This window comes from Aphelocoma coerulescens, chromosome 14 (assembly GCF_041296385.1).
Source record: "Aphelocoma coerulescens isolate FSJ_1873_10779 chromosome 14, UR_Acoe_1.0, whole genome shotgun sequence".
Lineage (NCBI taxonomy): Eukaryota > Metazoa > Chordata > Aves > Passeriformes > Corvidae > Aphelocoma > Aphelocoma coerulescens.
Window position 1 is genome coordinate 3,666,695 of NC_091028.1, and position 22,060 is coordinate 3,688,754.

A 22,060-nucleotide genomic window follows, 5' to 3' on the forward strand; every position below is an offset into this window, starting at 1 on the left:
CTTTGACACATAACACTATTAAGAGGATTTAAGATCTGATGGACTTCAGTGTTATCCAAGTCTGGTGTCCTGAGGACAAATGACATCTGATGACATAGGCCGTAATCAAATTATATCCAGTAATAGCTTCATTAAGCTCATAAATTACATTTAAGCTATAATAGTTGTCTTAAAAAGACAGCTAATCTTTATTTAAATATTTGAAGTAAAGAAAATCGACCGTTTTTTCCTAGTGATTAGCTGGCTTTATGGAAAAATGGGTATTTTGTTTCTAATTTAAGTCTGTCATCGAGAGCAGTGCAGTGACAGGAATAATTTTGCATGCATGAAAGTATAAAGCATGAGCTTACTGGCCTTCTAATCTATTTAGCATAATGAAAAGAAAGTTGATTTTACTGAATCCCTGTGTAAAGCAGTTTATCAGCCTTAGTCAGTTATGTTCACACTTGCTGCAACCTATCTCACTGTGTTTTTTAATGTGTGATAACCTGCTTAAGCTTCATTTTCACCTAAAAATGAAGACAAAGAGTTAAAAAAAGTTACCTGGTATGATAATTCATTGATTCAAAGTTCATTAATCTCAACAATACTGGAAACTAACTTTTCCTTTAATAACTGTTCCAAACATGGCTCTAACTTAATCTCTTTCATTTGTTTTCCTGCTACACTGGGCACACACTACTCGTTTTCAGGCTGAGGTGTGTTCAGCTTAGCTGTCTGCTGTATAATTTCCTGCAGGTTGTATGGGATAGTGATGAGGAATCAGCTTGTCACCTGGTTGCACTGTTCTCTGTGAAAATGAAACCTTGTGTGTAATGATGCAAAAATGTTCATGTTCTTCGGTTCTGGGAAATGGTGGAAATTGGGTGCTCTGTCATACAGGGCTGATACACCTTCAGGTAGCTAAAGAGGGTGTAAATCACCGTCTTGGACTTTTTGCTCCAAAAATTGTGAAGGGATATTGTGGCAGCAGCTCTAGTGGAACTCTGTCAAGAGAAATTTCATCTTAAAGATCTTAGATTATGTCTAAGCTTAACTAAAATTCTTTATTTTTATGGTCCCTTAATGCCTTTTGGTTCAGTCAGGGTAGGATACATGTCTTGTGAATCTCTAAAGACTTCAGTTGCAGTCTCTGTTCCTTTCCTCAACTTCATCAATTGGAGACTGTAGCACCATCTCTGCAGAAGACTACTCAGTGTTTTGCTGTTTCTTAACTCTCCAGTGGTGTTGTTTTAAACACATGAAGCTGCAGTGAAAGATACCAACTGAACCAACATCCTGTTATTTTTCCTCTTCCGTTTGGTTTTGCTGCTGGAGTCCAGAATGGGAGTCACTGCTGGTCTGTATGAGCTTCTTGCCTGGGGGTTCTACCTTAGCAATTCTGTGGTCTCTTTCATTTCTAGGCATTTCTTCTCAATGATTGAATATGATTTTACTTACAGAAATGATTCCTAGCTGAGATACAGCACTGAGTTTTCTTCCCTATCCATCTCCCATGAGAGTTATTGCATCATTTATTACTTCTAAAGCATCCATCTGTAGGATTAGTCTTCATTGAAAGATTAGGAGTGGGTGATACTTAATAATCCAGAATGGGCATAAATCCCTCTTTCTGGTTCCTGAAAGTGTCATCATAAATCTATTTGTCAGGACTATTTTCTTTGTGTTCCCTTGGAGTAATTACTGATAATAGTGATTGATAAAGTTTCTATGCTTAGGATTGGTAATGAATTAAAGTAAATGATGGGTTGTAGGGTAGTGAAGCTGGGCTCTAGGTGTGCTGTCATTTCTTTGGGTCTATAACCCACACCTAGTTTCACAGCTATGTTTGTTGTTCCAGTCAATGTCTGTGTGGTCACAAATACGTGATTTGAGGGTAGTGTGGGCTCTCCTTGCATTAGGACTAATATTTGAGGATGTACTTCTCAGTCCTTCCCTACTCAAATAGGCACTGACAGCTCAAGTCTCTGAGGGAATGACACCAGTGGACCTGTTCTGTGTGCCCAAGTGGGTACTGGTTGGTATTCACATCCCATCCATCCCATGGGAAGGATATTTTTGTTCCAAAGTAATGTTGGTTGCACAGATGACTCGGTCAGCTGTATCAGCCTCTGCCTGGGATTTGAATTACCATTTTTCCTGGCTTAGAGAGACCTGGTCACATGAATCCATCACTGAGTAATGGAATTGTGGAATTGGGAAGGACCTTAAAGCTCATCTTGCTCTATCCCCTGCCATGGGCAGGGACACGTTCCACTATCCCAGGTTGCTCCAAGCCCCGTCCAACTTGGCCTGGAACACTTCCAGGGATCCAGGGGCAGCCACAGCTTCTCTGGGCACCCTGTACCAGGGCCTCATCACCCTCACAGGGAACAGTTTTTTTCTAATATCTAGTCTAACTCTACTCTCTGTCAGTGTGAAGCCATTCCCCCTTGTCCTGTCACCCATGACTTTTAGAGTCTCTTCAGACACTCAAGCAATTCTGAGGATGAAGCACTCAGCAGTGGTAGCATGAGTCCTGCCATCTCCCCCTTTCCTGCTTACATCTGCAGCACACATGAGGGACTTCTGGGCAGTTGCTTTGCAGAGATGGATTCTCAGAGAGTGGAAGGGAAAGGTGCTTCCAGTTCTCTCCCAAAGCACTGACTGAATCCTGCCATGCTTCTCACAGTGTAAGCTCAAGACAGTTCACTCTCAGTGCCAGAAGAGCCTGTAGCAATCAGCCCCAATCCTAATGACTCAAAGGATTTCTGGTGTTACTTGGGAATAGCCTACTGGAGTAGCAGGAACCCTAGTTGGAAGGGCTGTTTCTGTTTCTTGGAGCAGTCCATTCCTTTTCCCCTCTGAGTTTAGTCCTGTTTTGGGCCTATGAGACAGAGAGATACTTTGTGCTGGAGCAATACAACAACATCCTGTTGCTGCTCTGTAATGTTGTGATCACTCCAAATGGACATAAGCAAACACTGTTCCCCCAGGATGGTCCTACCCCAGGCCTGTTCCCTCCTGTCTGCTTGGAGCAGCTTTTATGCAGTTTCCTGGTGAACCAGATTGCCCAAGGGCCTACAGCTAAAATGAATCTTTGATGTTTTCCCACAGTTAAAACTTGTCATATCAATTCTCTGAACAGGTCACTGCACAGGTGCATGGAGGGTTGTCCAACCCCCAAAGAAGAAAATGTGGTATTGAGAGCTGTAATGAGCAACCTGATTTAATTCTGAAGTAAGCCCTGCTTTAAGTGGAAAGCTAGACTTGGTGACCCCAGAGGTTCCTTCCAAATTAAATCTTTCTGTGATTCTGTGACCTTTGTAGGACAATTGCTTCTTTTATTGGTAGTGCCAGTTCCTGCAGCCTTAGGGTGACCATTAAATTATGGCTTAAAGAAAAAAGGTTTTGCATCAGCTGTTTTTCTCCACTGAGAAGAAATGGAAGCTGTAAATCTGTCTTGGCCATAGGAAATGAGATGCCTTTATTTAGGATGCTACTGAGAGTGTTGATGTTGCCCTTGTTCCATTGAGGACACTGATGTGACCTGCAAGTTTGTTTGTCTCTCTCAGTCAAAGCATCTTCTCAAAATCCATTGTTCCACTCTAAGTTGGGGCCATTGCCAGCACAGGGACCCTTAGTTCTCCTTGACCATACAGAGATTTTTTGCAGAAGTTCCTGAACTAACTCTTCCTTGTCTTAGAAATGAAGGCTAATGGTTGTTTGTTCTTAATTTATGGCTTATACATGAAGAATCCTCTGCACAGTATGTTAAATACCTAATAGATTCTGTTTAATCTGCTAATACCTTATGTTTCCTTAATTTTGAGAATAAATACACACAATTCCTTTGTAAACCCAGCATATCACCTGTTGTTCACCAGAACCCCGTCTGTCAGTCTGCCTTTGGTAGTTGGGTTCTGGGCTCAGTTGGCTTCCTAAGAGAGGTTACTTTCTACCCAGCTGGGGGTCAGGATGATGTGCACCCCTGTTCTAGAATGTATTTCTGTATTTTTGTAGCAAAAAAGGTGGGGCTTCCCCTACTGTTAAGCTATTGTATCTTAAAAGAGTTTATTCTCTTAAAAACACTTGATGATAACTGCCCCTGAAGAGGTTCAAAACTCCTGCAGCTAGAACTGGCCAGGATCTGATGTTGGATGTCTTTGCAGTTGTTGATTCCATTCACGTGCCAGATCCACTCTTCTGTCCTCAGTTGGGGGGAAAACAAAAACCCACAAACCCACGAAGTAAGGTGTATGTTTATTGTCTAATATCGTGTTTCTGCTTTCTGTCTCCTGTCTTCTAATTCTTGTGTGCCCCTGGGGAAGAAGCAGCTCAGCTAGAAGAGAGTGGCTTGCCAGAACACAGCACTCAGACTGCCCCAGACAAGATACAACGCAGGAATTGGCTTCAGGTATGGGGCAGGTGGAAGAAATGGGGCTTTGAACTAATTCTTAGGTTGAAAATAGGGGAAATTGGTTGCAAGTGGTACAGAGTGGGCAGCTGGGACTCTCATAGAGACTGAGTGGCTTGGTCTGGACACTGACAACATGAAATGCTACCCTGCCCGGATTTTTGTCTGCTTGGAAGCCTAAAGAGGCAAATCTCATTGAAAGGGTTTGGTTTCAGTGACATTCATCACAGAAACTTTTGTAGCCTGGACATGATTGGCTCAGTGTGTCCTCCAGCAGAGTAGCTGCTGCTGGATATCTCTGATGGCACCCTAAGGAATTTTTCTAGTGCAAAGGATGGAGAAACTAATTTTGGAGAGACATCCCTGGCTGTTACTGCTGTTCTCTGCAGTTCTTCACCCTGCAATAGGATTGAGGGACAAAGAAATGTAATTTGCATAATTTGAGTTGTAATTTGTGAGAAATTCTTGTAGATCATAAGAGAGGGAAATGCATATAGGTAATAAAAATATCCTATCTATAAGAAATTTGGAGCTATCAGCTACATAGTTATTGCTTCACCGGAGAAACCTCAGAAGAGAAACCCATTTTCTTTTGGCCTAAAGAAGGATCTGAGTTAACCTTTCAAGGACTTAATTAAAAGAGTAAATGTGAATTCAGAACAATGGAGACATGTCACCTAAGTAATTACTTGATTAGCCATTGGCCTGGCTGGATGTCCAGTCTGTGCTTGAGTGATTGGATCAGAGGTCTGTGCCAGTGTGGATCAAGTGTTTGTGCTAAGCAGGTTTTCTTTTCTTTCAGAAAATACTGCACATTGAAGCTTTAAGGCTGCATTACTCTATTTACCACCTTTACTGCTTAGCTGAGTTCATTTTCTCAGCTGCTGTTTCTCCCAGTAGATCTCTGCTTACATTACGGCCTGTCAGGACTTCTTTGCTAAATTTGCCAGATGTGTGGCTCTGTACTAAAACCTGGTTGCTACTTGGGCCTAGCTTAGGATGATTCCTTAAGTCTTTTGTCCAGCTGGATGGAAGGATAGGAGTTATCGTGTCCTAATGAACAACTGGAATTATTAAGCTAAGGAAAAGTGCAACCACAGACTGAGAAGGAGGTCGTGCCTCAATAGCAGTTTCCTTTGCCAGTGATTTTCCATGTGGAGTTTTTTTGGATAACGAGAGGACCCAGCAATTCCTGGCCAAACCTGTCAAACTTGGGCTGTGCTAAGGGATGCTGTGAGGGGGAAAGATAGACTTACTGAAAGAATTCACCCAAGTTGTCTTAGGATATTCTCTCTGGGACATCTCTGCCCCTGGCACTTGGAAAATGCTAGAGGAGTGTATGAACAACAGAGAGCAAGGTTTAATATCACTGCCCACTCTGGGCACAGCAGCAGCAGCAGGTGGGGAGTTTGACCAGGGCTGTTAAACCATACCTCAAGGGCCCAAGGTGAGCTCAGGGAGGACAGAAACCTTCTCTGGAACAGAGGGGAAAAGCAGTTCTTGATCATGGAATTGTTATATAAAGTGTGACGGTTACTCCTTTTGTACCACTGATATGCAGCAGAAATCTGATTCCTTTGAATGCTTCTGTTGACAGAAAACTGTGGCGATCAAAACAGAAAGGGGGGATAAACTCTACATTAAACCATCTCTGGAGTACTCTGACGATTTTGAACCTTATGAAAGCTTGAGTGTGCAGAGCAGCAGTGATGATGGTGATGCTCCTCTCTCCCAGGTACAATTGGCAGTTGCCTTCTCTTCATGGCAGTATTGTTTGAAATGTGAACCCAGGTATCAGCCTCAGCTGGAGCATCCAAACCCAGTATGTAGTGGTGTCTTCATTAGAGAATTTTGCTTTGATGAGACGTGACAAAAAGAAGGAAAAAATAAAAAGTAAAGCTTCTTGGAAAATCAAATCTCAGTGAGCAACACTACAAAATGTTAAACCTTATTTTTAGGAGGTAGCATATTGTCTCTGTTAGGTTGAATCAAGGTATTTTTTGCAAGGAGCCTGTTTCAGTTCACTTAATGGTTGTCCAGGTGAACATCATCACTCCTGGGTGTCAGGTTAGAGAAAGCTGAAACAACAGCTTTTTGTCCCTTCAGGTTAGTCTTTAAATAATGATGCTAAAATTGTTCCATGTCATTGTTTTACCTAACAAAAATCAGACTAAAGTTTTGAAAATGTTATAATCAATGCAGTTGCTTTGCATCAAGGATTGTTGTTATATTGACTGTGCAGCCTTCCATTTGATCACTAATTGCAGTTTGTTCTAGCACACTTCACAAATGTGAAAGAAAACAAATAATGAACAAAAATTCATGAATGTTTTTCTGCCTAACTAATTAACAACATAAATAAAGCTTTTCTGGGTAGTGGAGTAGCATCTATATATGAAACTGTTTACAGATCTTTCCACTGATATCAGACAAAATTCCCAAGCATATTTTCCTAGCTTGCATCTTTCTCTCGTTCCTATATTGCTCTTGAATTGATGATTATTTTTTGCTCTACAAACTGATAACTTGTTTACACTGATGGATATTTATATCTTTTATGTGTTTTTAATAGTAAGCCAATAATTTCGAAACAACCCCCCACTTTTCCTTTTCATCAAGATAGAAATAATTTTGATTTTGCTGAGGCTATAGTGTGTTTTTTTTAGTGTCTTGTTACAATGCAGATGCAGAGGTTTCAAATGAAAAGAAAGCTTGTACAATTTCCTGTCAAAGAGCTGGAAATATTAGTTTTGACTGTCATAAAGACATGCTCGATATCAAGGCTCAGGTTGCTTATAAACCCTCTTTTGAACCTGACTTTGTCTGCTCTTTGTAATATATTTCTGTCAACATGGATTTCCTAACAAGTGTAATCTGTAGCAGCTTGAAGCTTTCATTGCAAACTGAATATACACTGTCACAGTTCATTTGTACCTAAGGTAGCTTCAGGTTTTCATTTTATACAGTTTGCTTACCTATATTTATCTCAAAACTCCTAATACCAACAAAGCGGGGGGGGGGGGGAAGCATTTAAGAGATGCAAGGTCTTTTCCTTTTGCATTCATAAAAGCACACAGCTCTCCAGCATCATCTGTGCTGTTTGTGGTGCATGATGAGAGAGGCAGGGCAGTTTTTTCCACAGTAAATTTCAAAATAGGTTATTTTTTGCATAAAATCCTGTTACAGTGTGTCCATTTCAAAAAACTCCATGCAAACTGGGAGCTTAGCCCATTTGACCCCAACTCCTTTTCTACTGGTTTTTGAAGTACAGATGTGCACAAGGCAGGACAATTATCATCTTTCAAGTGCTTAAAAAGGAGTTGCTGCTACATGAGCTTGACAGTCTTGTGAAGGCATTTGGAAATTCTGGATTGCAGCTACTCTTCAAATAGCGAGGCACAACTGTGAGACTGCACAAATATATGCCTTTGCTCTCCCCCTTACTTGCTTTTTGTAACTTACTCCTAAAAATTGGTTTTGCACATAAAAACTCCTTGGTCTACAGAATGTTCCTGCTGGGTACTGATGAGAAGGAGCACAGGAGTTGTAGGATGATTTTTCTTTACAAGCCCTCATCAAAGGAGCCAAGACATAACATAGGAATGTGAATATTTTTAGCTGCATTACAGCTCCGAGTTCATGAGAAGATTTTTCTTTCTCCTGGGGAGGAAGAGGCAGCCACTCTGGTTTATTTTAAAATACAAGTTTGAGCTTTTCTGACAGATGTGTTTATATTGTACCAGGAATTGAGAAGCAGCTTGCAGTGCAGTGTGGAAGAGGAAAGGATGGAAGAAGACTCCCTTAGTGATGATTATGACTCTGTTGAAGAGGATGTGTTTTCAGAGCCATCTCCCACCGAGGAAGCAATTACAGGCTTTGAAGGCCTTCAGCTGGATAGCAGTGGGGCACTGCAGAAGGAAGGTTCTGAACATCAGGATGCTGGGAGATGCTCTGGCCTTGATTCTGGTGCCTTGACTGTGCTGGAGTTCAACCAGGATCAAAGCAGTGAGTCTGTGTCTTTCACACTACTACAGTGCTACAATAACAATTCCTTGAGGGAATTTTTTCAGGGAATAGCTGGTTGATCATTAGGAGTTACTCCATAGCCTCCTAAATTCTCATGCTCTTCAGCAAACCTGTTGTTTTGATCTCCTCATTTGGGAGACTTGCCTCCTCTTGTACTTCATAAAGGATTTTTTTGCAAAGCCAAAGATACAGCCCTGGTTAATGCACCTGCATCACCATGTCTGGACACTGGAACTAAGATTGTCTCAGACTGTCTGTGATATTTCTCAAGAAATTATCATGTTTTAAAATATATTTTTGAACCGTTTTTGCACTAATTCAGGCAGCCAAATCTTCCCAGTCTCGACTTTATTTCACATCCAGGGTGCTGGATACTTGTCACAGGGTGGGCTGTAATTGATGTGAGCCCCTTCTTTTTGTCTCTTTTTGTCTCCTTTGGAGACCTCAGTGTCCAAACCCACAACCAGTCATTAGGTCTCAAAGATGTTTTTAACAAAGGGTGGAGAGTTTAGGCAGAAACCAGACCTAGACCTACCTTCAGTAGTTCTCAAAATTCCCTCCCTGCTCATTTCAGGTACAGTAATTGGTTTTGGTTTTTTGGTTTTGTTTATTTTACTTCTTCTTTTTTTTTTCTTTTCCTAATCCATAGTTAATTGCATAAATTAAGAGGAACAATCTTTGAATAAATTAAATAGAGGAGTGTTCCTTTCATTATCATAGATGTGAGTGGAGTGTGAATGGGGAGAAGGGCAGAAGAAGAGACAAGAACAAGGGATGGAGCCGCAGTGAGAGCAAGATCTCTGGGAGAGTGCATGACTTTTTGTCCAGACAGAAATTTCAAAGCTGTGATGGAAGCAATAGAGGCATTAATAATTCTCAGATCAAAAAGTGAAGAAGTACTTATATGAACTATTCTAGGCAACCCTCTCCTCCTTTGAAACTTCTAAACAAGACAACATTTGAGTCTGTATTTTAAGAATTTACTTTGGTATAACTGTGTTAACAAGTGACTCAGGACTTCTCTTTTATTTTTGCTTTTCTTGACAGTAATGCAGGTAAATATCTGGCAGAGATGAGATGTATTGGTACATTATAATACTATTTTTATTTTGTTTCACTGAGTTCATGCCAGCCATGCATATGTGCTTCTACATCAATAGAAGAGTGTCAGTGAAAGGGAGGGAAATCATCACTTCAGCTATGCCAGCATAATTAAAGTGGCAAAACTTCAGCATTTAAAATACAATAATTTTTCCTGGGCTGGCTGCTTCCATGTAACTTTAAGTTTGTCATTTCTGTTTCCTCTTTATCTTGCAGAAGTGAAGCCAGTGCGAGTTCTCTCAGCCAAAAGGAAGGACAGTGCTGAAGTGTACATTCCTGTCAAACCAGTCATGCTGAAAAATGAAGTCACTCGGCCACTTTCTGCTGAGTTCTTGCACCAGGACAGGCATGAAACAACTTGTTCTAGTAAGGAATAAGAATATATGATGCCAATAAGGAGAGTTTTCATGCTTTTTCCCCCTCTGGCTCAGATGCAATTTCAGCACACATCTGTCATTAAGTGATTTTTTTAGCTGTCACTCCCCTGCCTGTTTTTTTTTTAAGTGGAATTTTCTGCACTTTTGTTGTTAACACCTTGAGTGTTCTGACTTCAGTGAAATTGTGATAAAGTATAAAATCCTGTATACTTTAATCTTCTGCCACATCTTTACTTTCTTCCTTCTCTTTTTGCTTCCACAGCACAAGATTTTTCCCTCTCCATTTCAGTCCTTGTTCAGTACTTGCTCTGTGTTTCCCACTTCCCTCAGGGAGATCTGTTCCCTGTGGTATTAATGGAAATGTGTGTTCTCCCAATCAGCAGTTGATGTTTGGTGGAAGAGTTTAACACAACACATTTGTAGCAATACAAAATTCAGAGTTCTCTACCACAATAAAGGCATGGTTTTCCACAGCATGACAAAAGAGCTCTGTGGCTGCTTGGGACTGTACTTGAATTACACCTTAAACACTGAGATCAGGCTGCAGTGCTGGGTAGATATGCCAGTATCTAGGACCATACTGGAAAATATTTTTCCTGGACTGGAGAACATCATTTGAAGCCACTGCTGTTTGTTCTAAAAATCTACTGCTAAGGTGTGGTCTTTACCTGGGGAAAAACCCCAACAAAACACACCAAACCCCAAATGTCAGGGCTGAAGTCATGACTGCAGCTGTAGTTCAGTGCAGTCCTTAACTGAACAAGTATGATCAGCTTGAATTTTGAAAGGTCTGAGGTGAAGTTTTCAGACCCACCATACTCTGTGGTCAAGCTGCTCTTTTCAGAAAAGCAGAATCCAGATGTTTCCCAAGAAAGCAGTAAGGCCAGTGGTTTTGAAAAGCCAAAATATTAGTTTCTTAATCAGCAGAAAACCAAACAGAGGAAAAGAAGTTAATTCTTTTTGGCTCCAGAATAAATCCCCTTTGTAGCTTCTGAGACCCTCACCCACCATCTGTTGTAGCAGATGTTGCTTTGACTTCCCAGAGATGTGTGCAGCATTTTCTCAGGTTATAATAGTGCTGGTTGGAACTGTTTCTGTCCAACTATCATGTTAAATTCTAAATTAATTTCATTTCAGGGGGATGATACAGTACAGAAGAACAAGCAGATCTTTTCCCCTGTTCGTTGCAGAGATGACTGATGCTTGTTGAAAGTTTTCATGGGTGTATGTGCAAAGCGTGAATGCACACAAATCTCAACTCAGTTTTAACTTCTTGTCTTTTCAAGGTGGACTTCATGTTACTTGCACTGTGCTCTCCTTCCTGCAGCACTGAGAGCATGCTGGCACTTCAGCCTGCTCAGTATTTCCCCTCACTCTAAATGTCTGTACAACTTCAGTCTCTTCTCTTCTCTTCCCTTGACTTTTAAAGCCCTCAGATACAACCACTGTGTTTCTCTTTTAGTCTGATCTCACATCATCTGTTGTTAAATTTTATTTCCTTTCTCTCAAACCTGTTTATAGGCTGTGATGTTTCTATTTCTCCATGAAGTTTGGGAAGATTGGGATTCGTGTGGGCATTGTGATGACTGCTTAAGTGATAAGGTCATTTATTTTGCCTGGTAAATAGTGACTCCTGACTCCCCTTGTTTTGCTAGAAGACTCTGGGGATTCCTTCAGAGTAGCTGAACACCCCAATTACAAATTCCTGCTGTGCTTAAATTATATATACTTGTTTTCAATGGACTATTACAAGGCATTTCCACTAAATATCAGAACAAAGCAATCTAAAGACATAAAAATTATGTTCCTCATTTGTCAGTTTTCCTCTTCTTATGATGCTGCTTTAACTGTTGTCTAAAGTAGATGTGACTTGGAATCTGAACATAAAACCAAATTGGGGGAATTCAGCCTCGTTTGGGATGGTTACAGACTGCTTGCAAAGCCCTGTGAATGGGATGTTTCGGATGCTGGAATGTTCCATACTTGTGTGTCCTGAACAAATGAGTATTTCTTCCCTTTTTTTGTTGCAGAGCCCTTAAGTCGACCAGAAACATCCCTTTCAGTAACTCGGAAGAGTGTGTGTGAGAAGGATCCTGACCTCTCTGTTTCAGCTGTGGTTCAAGCAGTGCAGATTGAGAATGAATTCTTGCAGGGAGATCTGCAAAGGCAGACAGTTGAATCAAACCCCCAAAAGGTATGGCAAAAAAAAAGAGAGCTGTTTGATCAAGTAGCAAAACCCCCATGAATTAGAGTCTCTTACACATTAAAATTGTGTATGAATGAATGGTGATGCTCCCTAAGTGTAATTTAATTTGTGTTATTCTTCCAAAGGGTTGTTTTCTTTAATCTGCTTCCTCAGGATGGCATCCCACAGCTCCCTCTTGATTACAGGGATCACTGAGCAACTGATAGACCAGCCATATGATGTGTCTATACAGTCAAATGCACAGCTGCAGGCCCACTTGAGCCATTTTCATCCTGGAAGCTTCTGAAACAAGACAATGTGTGATTTCCATCCCAATGAATCCTACCTTCCTCCAGGACTCATTAATATGAGTACTGTTCCCTGTTAGTGCATGCTCTGCTTTTGGAGCAGAGCTGTCCTGTACACTGCTAGATCTCACTGAGGGTTTTCTGCCCCAGTGTGTGTTCATCTCTTACCTCCAGCAACCATGTTTAAAAACAATTAAAAACTCATAAGCAAGGAAATCAACAAAAATTGAGAAAAAAGTGAAGTAAAGTCAGAGAAAGAGCCCATAGCATTGTAAGAATGCAGCACTTTTCCTCTGTTTTCTCTTAGGTAGCCTACTGATAGCTCTGTATTTAAAAAATAAATCATTATTTTGTGCTAATAGAACTGAGGGGTTTGGGGATTTAAGAGACTTTATGGTCCATTTTTTGAGGAGAAGGTCTAGTAGACCTGTGCCAAAGCTTTGGCCAACCTTGAGTCCTACCAAATGTATACAGTGAGATTTTATAGATATGTTTATATATATGTGTGTGTGTATTTTGTAGTCCTCAGGGTATGTTTCTACATTTTCTTCCACGCAGCAGATCAAGCTCCAAGCTCAGCTCTTTCATTGCAAATCAAGACCAATTCCATGGAATGTGCTTTAACTTTGTATAGATGAGCTGGGCCCAAACTCTTACTTGTTCCAGAGATGCAGATTGATGCTATTTAGTGAGAACAATCTGAATGAAACATGTTCATCTTTTTCTTACTTAGAAGACATCTTCTGTTTCATCTCTTCTTTCTGCAATGACTGAACCTCCAGAAAAACACCAGACAAGGACTACAGTCACAAGAGCTGTGGAGAGATTCTACCCTTTTGGAAGCAGGTATCTATTTATATATATTTGCTTCAGGATAACTTCCTTCTTTGAAGACAGATTTTTTAGAATACCACCAGTCCAATTGCTATACCCAGTAATCATCAAATACTTGAGACACCATGCAAGTGGCAAATTGGGGAATGCAGCCTTGGGCCAGTTTCTGTGGAGCAGGATCTACCAACATCTCACTTTATTGTCTTCATATCACCTCTGCATTCTCTTCTCACACTGCCTCAGAACCAGCTGGGAGCTGGAGCCCAGCTTGGTTAAAAAACTCTGTGTATCTAAGGTGGAATGCTGTGAAATTCAGTGTGTGGGTGCATTTTCCTGTGGGGTTCATCCTACCATCTCTTCACCTTTGCACCAACTATTTCTTAAAAATGCAGAAATTATGAGGAAATAACCCAGAATACATTGTTTCAGACAAAAGAAGAGACTCCTGAAAGCGTTTGCGGAGCGTGGGAGCCATTCTGCCTGTGACAATGACAGATCGCTGGCTGGTGACAAAGCTGGAGTAAACTCCATGTGGAGAGAGGAGGTTTGTGCATCTGTGCACTGTAATTGGTGCTTCCCTGTATTATTGAAATAAAAGTACATTGAATGAGCTGCATCCCTCAACTCTGCCCTACATCAAATAATAAACATATGGCAGGGTGAGAGAAGAGAATTTATCACTGTTCATCAGAATGACAAAGGAATCAGACAAAGAACAGAGAGTTGCCTTCTCTTTAGGCTTTTTAAGAGTGTTGATGTGTGGCAGAATTGGTGGAACCCAGAATGACTGACTGAATGTCATCCAAATAGCCTTGACTTTGCAAACTTTTTGCTTCTGACCCATCACTTTTGCAGTGTTAACAATCTATTTTGTTTCACATTTTATTGGTTTGGCAGTTACGTTTTTACCGTATTTCATTTTGGTCCAGATGAAAACCAGTATGGAAGTGCATGATGCCATTTATGTGACTATGGAACTTCTTTCTAACTGGGGGAATCCAGCAAACGTGGGCCTGAGCCAGGTGGAATTCTTTGATTTGCACAATGAGAGGATCTTTGTGTCTCCTCACGATGTGGACATTCGAAATGCTGACAACGCAGGGGATTTGTGCTGCCTGGTCAAAAACTACTTAAATGTAAGACAGCTTAGTTCTGGATGTTCAAATCTCTCATTATAATATTCCTATAATACTCTATCACCAGGTTTTTTGTTCAGAGATGTGATTGCATTTTGAACCCAACTGCACAACAACTATCTGATAATTAAAAAGCCCTACAAACATTGCTTATTAGTAACAAATCCAGCTCTCCTGTTCAAGATGTTGGTATTCAGTTACAACTTTGTTTTAGAACTTGTGGTAATCTAGAATGCACAGAATATTTCCCTGCCTGTTTTGAAAGGTTTTACCCCCCTGGACAGTGCTGTTTTTGACCTTTGTCCATGGGAAAATTTGCCTAGCCTCTGGGAAGAATTTGAATCTACAATGGTGTGAATTAGGTGATAGAATACTATGTGAGATTATCACTGGGTGAAAAATTTGGAGTTTTTAGGTCTAATTGCATAGTAAATAGATAGAAGTAGAAAACCTCAAAATGGATGATCAGTTGTAGTTAAAAGCTTCTTTCTCCTTCTTCACTAACTCCATATTTTGCAGCAATAGTGGTCTGGGATGATTGGATACAGAAGTCCGCAGTTCCTGTCTACGTGATTTAGGAGCTTGTTGGACAGTGGTGAAAAAGTGAAAATACCTTGTGTTTTAAGTTTCCATTGGGTAATTTACCTGTAAAAAGGCTGTGAAGTCTTGATAAGTTGTCTTCTTGCTGCATTCTCTGCTCTGTGCTATGTCTAAGCCATGCCAGTGGCTTGTACTCCTTAGATTAGAATTAATCAACACCTGTCTGGAGACTGAGAAGCCATGAAGTCCCATTCGCCTCCTTTTGTCTCCTGGCACAAATCTGAACATCTCCCCCATCAGGGAAGACAACAATTAATGATGCAGACAGCGTTAAGAACTGAAGTGATTCTTGTGGTCTGAAGGTACAGGAGCCTCGCTGCTAATTTTTTTTCAGATGGATAATACAAATCTAAGTAAATTTTCAAAGAAAATGTGCCTGTTTTCTCTTGTTCCCATGTTATCCTTTTACCTAGGGAAGAATCATGCAAATATGAGACTGTGTAGGTAGTTTTGAACAAGAGATTAAGAAAAATATGTGGCAGGTAAAAGTCTTTCATGGCTCTTGTGTGAGACAGTAAGATGAAGAGATACGAGGTGCTCCCATACTAATGACAATGGACAAAAACCAGTGACTGGTGTGAAAGAATTAGCAAATGTCCACAGCCCTCCATACAGCCATAGTTCTGTTTGTGCTTCACTTTCACTCTGTGTCATTTCTCCTCATGGGCCTTCAGAGCAAGGATTCTAGTGAAAAATTAGTATGATTTTAGTGCACAAGGATACTAAAGAACTTAGCCTATTAAAACCATAAATTACAACTCATTTCATGCTAATGGTACTTTTCTGCTCGCAAGGTAAATGAGACTTGAAGGAGGACAGATATGCAGTATTTTGAGATTTAGTTGGAACTCCTTATGGAGTATTATTTCCAGAAAAATATTTTTACCTGAAGCGTCTTCCTTAGTGAAAATTGTGGTTTGGATCTCATAAATACCCATTCTCCTTTTTAGGCTGTGCTGTCTGGCAGGTGACACTCAGTAGCAGTGGTGGTAGTAGTGGTTGTAGTAGTGACTCTCAGACTCTCTAGATATTTATAAATTATGTAGTATTACATTCATTAAGCCATTATGAACCTGTTATTCTCAGTATTACTCATTCATTTATATATCCCAATATTCTTAAGTAATGAGCTTTTATATTTCATTGATTAATATATTCCCTTGATTTGTGACTCTGTAGTCTCCTCTCTTGAGGCTGCATCCAAGATGCAATCTGGGCAGGGAATATGCTCTTAGGCTGTGGGTATGTGGTGCCTGAATTGCAGATTCCTTCAGAAGGCAGAGCAGCATTTCCAGTTTGTGTACACTTCAGATCATACAAGAAAGCTTTAGGGTGCATTAAAAACTCAATAAATTAATCAATCTCCAAGCAATGAATATTTTCAACAGAACGAAAACTTGAAATAAAAACTTACTGTGTGGAAAACTCAATTTACCATGGTTAAAACACTTCTATCTTTGATCATTTAGGTGTGCTTTTGTCTTTGAGAATACTCTTATTGAAGGTGGGGGATTTTATTTTATTAGTTTAATTATTAGCCTTGCAGACTTTTAAGAAGAGCACTTAAGCTCCCTCCTTCCATGTGTTTTGTGATACTCTGTAAAAGAAAAAAATGCCTGGAAGAATATCAGGTGCTCTAAGCTTTTTAGATTAGATATAAGGAAGGAATTCTTTAATGTGGGGGTGGTGAGGCCCTGGCACAGGTTTTCCAGAGAAGCTGTGGTTGCCCCATCCCTGGAAGTGTCCAAGGCCAGGTTGGACAGGGCTTGGAGCAGCCTGGGATGGTGGAACGTGTCCCTGCCCATGGCAGGGGATTGGAACTGGATGATCTTTAAAGTCCCTTCCAACTCAAACCAGTCTGGGATTTTGTGATAATATTTAGTAAGTCATACATTAGGTATTTTATTGAAATTGTTTTCCATAAACCTTTTGATTCTTATATGTATCTAGAGGTCTTTTAAACCTCAGAATAACAAGGACAGGTAAATATCTAACAAAGGTCTTTCCTCACCATGGGGGACCCTTAGACCTGCGTCATTCCTCTTCACAGTGCTTGAGGCTTCCTTTACTCTCCATCATTTACACCTTCAGTGCCCACAAGAAGCAGTGCCTGAGGCCAGTTCTCCCACAAAATCTTAAGACTAAAGGTTTCCACTCTTGCCTTTTTCCTTGGTCCAGGTCAAATGTGATTCCGACTCCTGAACATATCAGGTTCGCCCTGATGGTTCAAAGAATTTTTGAGTTAGACTTTTCAGCTCAGACAGTAACCCCAGCCTCAAGTACCTCCTGTGAAGGCAAAGACATGATATCACTCTTTGGGATAAAACATGAGGGTCCTCCTCAGTCTCTTGAGTTTTGGCATGGATCCATCAAGGTGCCTTCAGTTTCTGGTGTCAGATCTTTGACACCCTGATGGGGACTGTAACACCTGGGAGGTTGTGTAACCTCAGCCCTATCACTTATTTCCACTGATAAACAAAATGATCTCTATGGCTGCCTCTCACGCAGGGCACAACCCTTGGTCTGGCTCTGATAAACCTCTGATTTTTGGAACATCATTTGCAGTTTTACAGAGAAACCAGTGAGAAGCAGGAACAGGTCTTTCCATTTTGGTGCTGAATCAGGTACGGTCCTGTGAAGGCACCTCTGGTTCTTAATATACACCAGAACTTACTGACTTCTGGGGAGTCAGGTCCTGACTGGAGAGGTGTGCAGCTAGATTGCTGATCAGATGTTGTCTATGGTTGGGAAATTGTTTTTTAACCGTTCTTGTTCATAGTATGGCTTCAAAAACATGATGCAGCTTTGAAGTTGACCCTGGAGATGGGCTCACAGTGATTTGAGGGCTGTCCTTCATTTCTTTGATGTCAAGAGGCTTCTTTCTTTTTAAGTAGAAAGGATGAAACCTGTCTGGCACTCTTATGGCTGTTTGTGCTCCAAACTGACACTGAAAGCAGAAACAATCTCCCAGAGCTTTTTGAGAGGCTCTGGGGCAGAGACCCATGAGAGTCTGGAGTAGAGATGATCACGTTGAGAAGTGGATCTATTCATGATAGCTCTGAACAGGCTGCAGGGCTCTGTCCTTGCCATTGTTAGTTACACAGCTGAAGTACTCTAGAGGAAAGTTCTGTGCTTACTGCCTTCAAGAGAAACTGAAGCACTCTGGAGGAAAGTTCTGTGCTTACTGCCTTCAAGAGAAACTGAAGCACTCCAGAGAGAAAGATGTGCAAAACTACTTCCTGTTATCTTCTGTGTACTGTGTGTCCCTGAGAACAGAAGGGGAACTAATTTATCAGCTAATTTCAGATCACTGGAATGTTACCTGCATGTGTATTCACTTTGTGCCCTTGTTCATCTCTGTTTTGGGGTAACACTGGACATCAAATATATTAATATTCAACATTTTGATTCTGAAGCTCTTCTTTCTGAGCTGTCACATATCCTTTTCCTACATTCTGAACATGTTGAGGTAGCAGTTCTTAACAATGTCCAGAATGAGGCATTTTTTGGTACTTTCAAATCTCTTGATTGCCAGTTGTATGTAAAATTCATGTTGGGAATTCTGTGACATCTTAGAAAATTTCAAGTGTAGAGTCCAATATAGCTCTGGGGAATAGACCTGTAAGTGAAGCTGATTATCTGCAAAGCCTGATTAAAATAGAGGCAGGCAGTAAAGTAAAATTCTCGAAGATTCCCCTCCTTAGGGGATGAACCAGAAGCGAAGAAATTGTAAAATGATTGTAGAGTGTCCATTGTGCTCAGTGATCCCCCCTAGTGCCAGCAAAGCTGATTAATTTGATTAAAATAAACTGGGCTTGCTGTGCCTGTGCTCTGAGCGTGCAGATGTCTCCCTGGGACAGCAGGCAGCTGACCTTTAGCTCATTGCCAGGTTGTTGGGAGCTGTCTGACAGGCAGTGGGATTTACTCTTGGGAAATGAGGCTGAGGTTTTGCTCTTTACGTAGCAGATTTTATGAAACCTTTACTTTTCTAATGGCCGCCTGTTCTGTTGGGGGGTGGGGAGTTAATTAAAATACCCTGCTCCAGGAGAAGGAGCATTAGTGACAGTCTGCTTGTCCGTGTTTTTAGCTGCCCAGGGAAAGCTGCCTTTGGATGTGCCCTTTCCACCCACCCGTCCAACTTTACTTTGTTATCCGCAATCCCACCCGGTCACGTGACTTTGGTATATCCAAGATCAAGATTTGGAATTACAACACAACAACTCCCAGTGTAAGTAGTCTTTTCTCAACTCCTCTGTATGTTTGCTCTTGCCTTGCCTAGGGAAATTCAGCGTGATCTTCTTTCTAAAAGCATGAAATAAAAGTAGATACAATTTCCTGTAATAAAAGAGGAGCTATGAGGTGTCCCTGTCTGCTGTGAAATTTGCTTTTGTCTTAATTGTAAGTGCTAACAATGTAGTGATAATGTTTTCATGGGCACAAGGAGCATTTGCTTTTAAAGCTATTAAAGATCGCTAAAGACCTAATAAAAGGCTTGCACGTTCTGTCATTAATCCTTTAGTGTGGTGAGAAATAAAGATACAAAGGCAAGTGCATCTTAATATCCAAGACTTTCAGCTGTCTAATCACGGTGTAAATAAATACGGGTTTAAATCTGTGTTTTCTTGTGTCTATAAATACACATAGGCTGACTCTTGCTCAGTTTGGGGTTTGTCACTTTAATGAGAATCATAAAATGGTTTGGCTTGGAAGGACCTTAAAGATCATCTAGTTGCAGCCCCCCTCCCTGGCCAGGGACAATTAAAAAGTTCACTACTGTGTGTTCATAATAAAACAAGTAATCTGCTCTTCCAAGGGAGACATATCATGGCAGATGGCAGAGGGTCTCTTGTCTGTGTGTTTGAATATCACCATGAATATTATTCTTGTTTGTACACTGTGATGTTAAGAAAAAAATCCCAGGTACTGGATCAAAGAGGATTTGCTGTCCTGGATTATAAATAAGAGGCTTTATCCCTCTGGTTTTGCTCTCATCCATGTCCTTATATAAGCACATATGGTAATTTATACATGTGGAAATGGCCATGGAAGGGACAGCTTAAAACAAATTTACTACAGCATGATTTATATTTATTTTCCTGGAATTTTAATAGCTTTTCTCACTAAAATGTGGTCTACAGGATGTTCCATCATCATTAGAGTGTGCGAAAGGGCTGCTGTTCTTGGAGGTAATGGTATGATTTGTTACCAAATCTACTGAATATAATGCAGGAAGTACAAAGAAATGTTTGTCTGTGTTTCAAGGCCCTGCTTCTTTAATAACCTGCTATAAGGCAATGTGTAAAATCCATTGGGAGTATAATCCTATGGATTTTGGTGGAAATGCAGCAGTTTACTCTTGCTAAAGAAATGTCTCATTATCCTTAAGATGAAAGAAAAATACAAAGCAGTTCTACCTAATTCTGTAATTTGTCATGAGGAAGTTTTGTCTAAGAAGTATAAAACCCCAAAATACAATGAACTATCAATTTTCTTCCTGCTAATGTAAATCCAGAGCCACATTTCTGTGTGGATTTTGATAATCATTCTAACTGCCTTCTTTCCCTCAAAAACCACGTTAAGTGAGAGATGTCCAAGTACTGCTTCCAAAAACAGGCCAAAAATTAAGTCAGGGCGGTACTTTTGTATATTTGAATTTCAGAACTTGAGCCTGGAAGGAGAAAAAATATGTCTGAAGGAAGCTGAAAAAGTCAGATGACATCATTCCTTGATTCACTGGATTACAAGGAAGGTCTCAGAGGATGCTTCATCTTGCCTTTATTTACTTCAGATGAGACCTGCAAAAAGGAGGTCATTTTTAGTCTGCAGGCAGGGAACAAGTGTAAGAGCAGCCAGTTCTTTTCAAGTTTGTCTGCAACAGTCAGACATTTTGTAACTACTTGATACAGCCTTGAGCTTGCATCGTTACTTGGTGCTATTAAAACTTTTTTCAAAGATCCAGTACGATGTCTGTTGTGTCTTCATGAAACCGGGAATGGAATCAATACTTAAATGCATGAAGGTCTTAGCTGAATAATTTTCTTCTTCAGGTGGTTGCCCCTGTGTTTGTTCCTCCTGTGCACATGTTTCTGTCCATTCTCTTGGAAGTTTTTTCAGTGCTGGATTACCCCTGAAGTGCATTGTCTGTAAGGATGCAGAAGCTTTGTTCCAGCTTCCTAATTTGGAACTTCCAAATTAGTTTTGTAGAAGAATTTTCTTTGGCTCTTGACTTCTTTTCTACTGCTTCTTTTCCACAGCTTCTTTTCCACACTTCTCTGAAAAGTCAGGCAGAAGCAATTTCAGGTCCTCTGTCCAGGAGGAATTCTCAGAAAAGTGCCTCTGGTTTTAAGCTCTGTCCTTTGTGCACAAATATCACAAAAAGGGACAGAAATACCATCCTTATTTTCTCCTTGGGAAGCACTATCTCAGCAGACATTCTGGGAGGGCTGAGGGTGCAAGCTGGGAAGGAACATCCAAAGAAACCAGAATTGTTTTCACAAAATCTTTTTTCTTTCTGACACTGCTCCTGCTTGTTCTGAGACATTGTGCCCTTTTAATTACTCTTCCAGGAGGGAAAAACAGGGCCCTGGATGAAGTATTGAGTGTTTATTTACAGGGTGGGATTACTCATGAGGAAGGGATTTTTCCAGCCTCCTCACGCTCGAGGAGAGCTGAGCAGTGGTACTGGGGAAGCTGAACTGTCAATCTTTTCCACCAGAACAGATCACTAAGCAACTGGAAACTCAGAAGAGGGGTGGGAGGGAATGAAAAAGAGCAGTTTTTAGTCTAGTGCCTGCGTATGTTTGTTCTTGGAGTCTGAGATCTGTTCAGATTTTTCCTCCCTGAGGCTCAGTCTGCTCAGGATTTTGGTGCAGAAGATTTTCATTAGCTCTTCTGAGCTATCAGCTGTTGGAATGTCTGCCTCAGTCCAGTCTGTCTCTGTTATCCTAGAAATACTTGGCTGCTTCATCTTGGTACAGTTCAGATACCTTTTCTGCTTCCTAAAATACCTATCCCAGACATTCCAAAGCATCAGAGAACAGAGTGTCCCACTGACTGGAATAGTAATTTTGAAGTGACTGGCCCTTTTTTTTTTGGGC

The 22,060-nt window shown here is 40.7% G+C and overlaps 1 protein-coding gene across 8 annotated transcripts in view; it reads left to right on the forward strand.

Moving 5' to 3' along the window:
- KATNIP (katanin interacting protein) overlaps positions 1 to 22,060 on the forward strand; it is a 63,284-nt gene that overhangs the window by 3,100 nt on the left and 38,124 nt on the right. For 6 of the 8 annotated variants that reach the window (XM_069029625.1, XM_069029629.1, XM_069029628.1 and 3 more), the window contains exons 5-13: positions 4,311 to 4,396; positions 5,994 to 6,131; positions 8,140 to 8,401; positions 9,740 to 9,889; positions 11,931 to 12,094; positions 13,127 to 13,239; positions 13,657 to 13,771; positions 14,157 to 14,363; positions 19,051 to 19,191. In XM_069029625.1, coding sequence (XP_068885726.1) covers positions 4,311 to 4,396; positions 5,994 to 6,131; positions 8,140 to 8,401; positions 9,740 to 9,889; positions 11,931 to 12,094; positions 13,127 to 13,239; positions 13,657 to 13,771; positions 14,157 to 14,363; positions 19,051 to 19,191 — 1,376 coding nt within the window. The remainder of the gene's footprint in view (positions 1 to 4,310; positions 4,397 to 5,993; positions 6,132 to 8,139; positions 8,402 to 9,739; positions 9,890 to 11,930; positions 12,095 to 13,126; positions 13,240 to 13,656; positions 13,772 to 14,156; positions 14,364 to 19,050; positions 19,192 to 22,060) is intronic. The other 2 variants (XM_069029630.1, XM_069029626.1) reach the window with 1 other exon arrangement.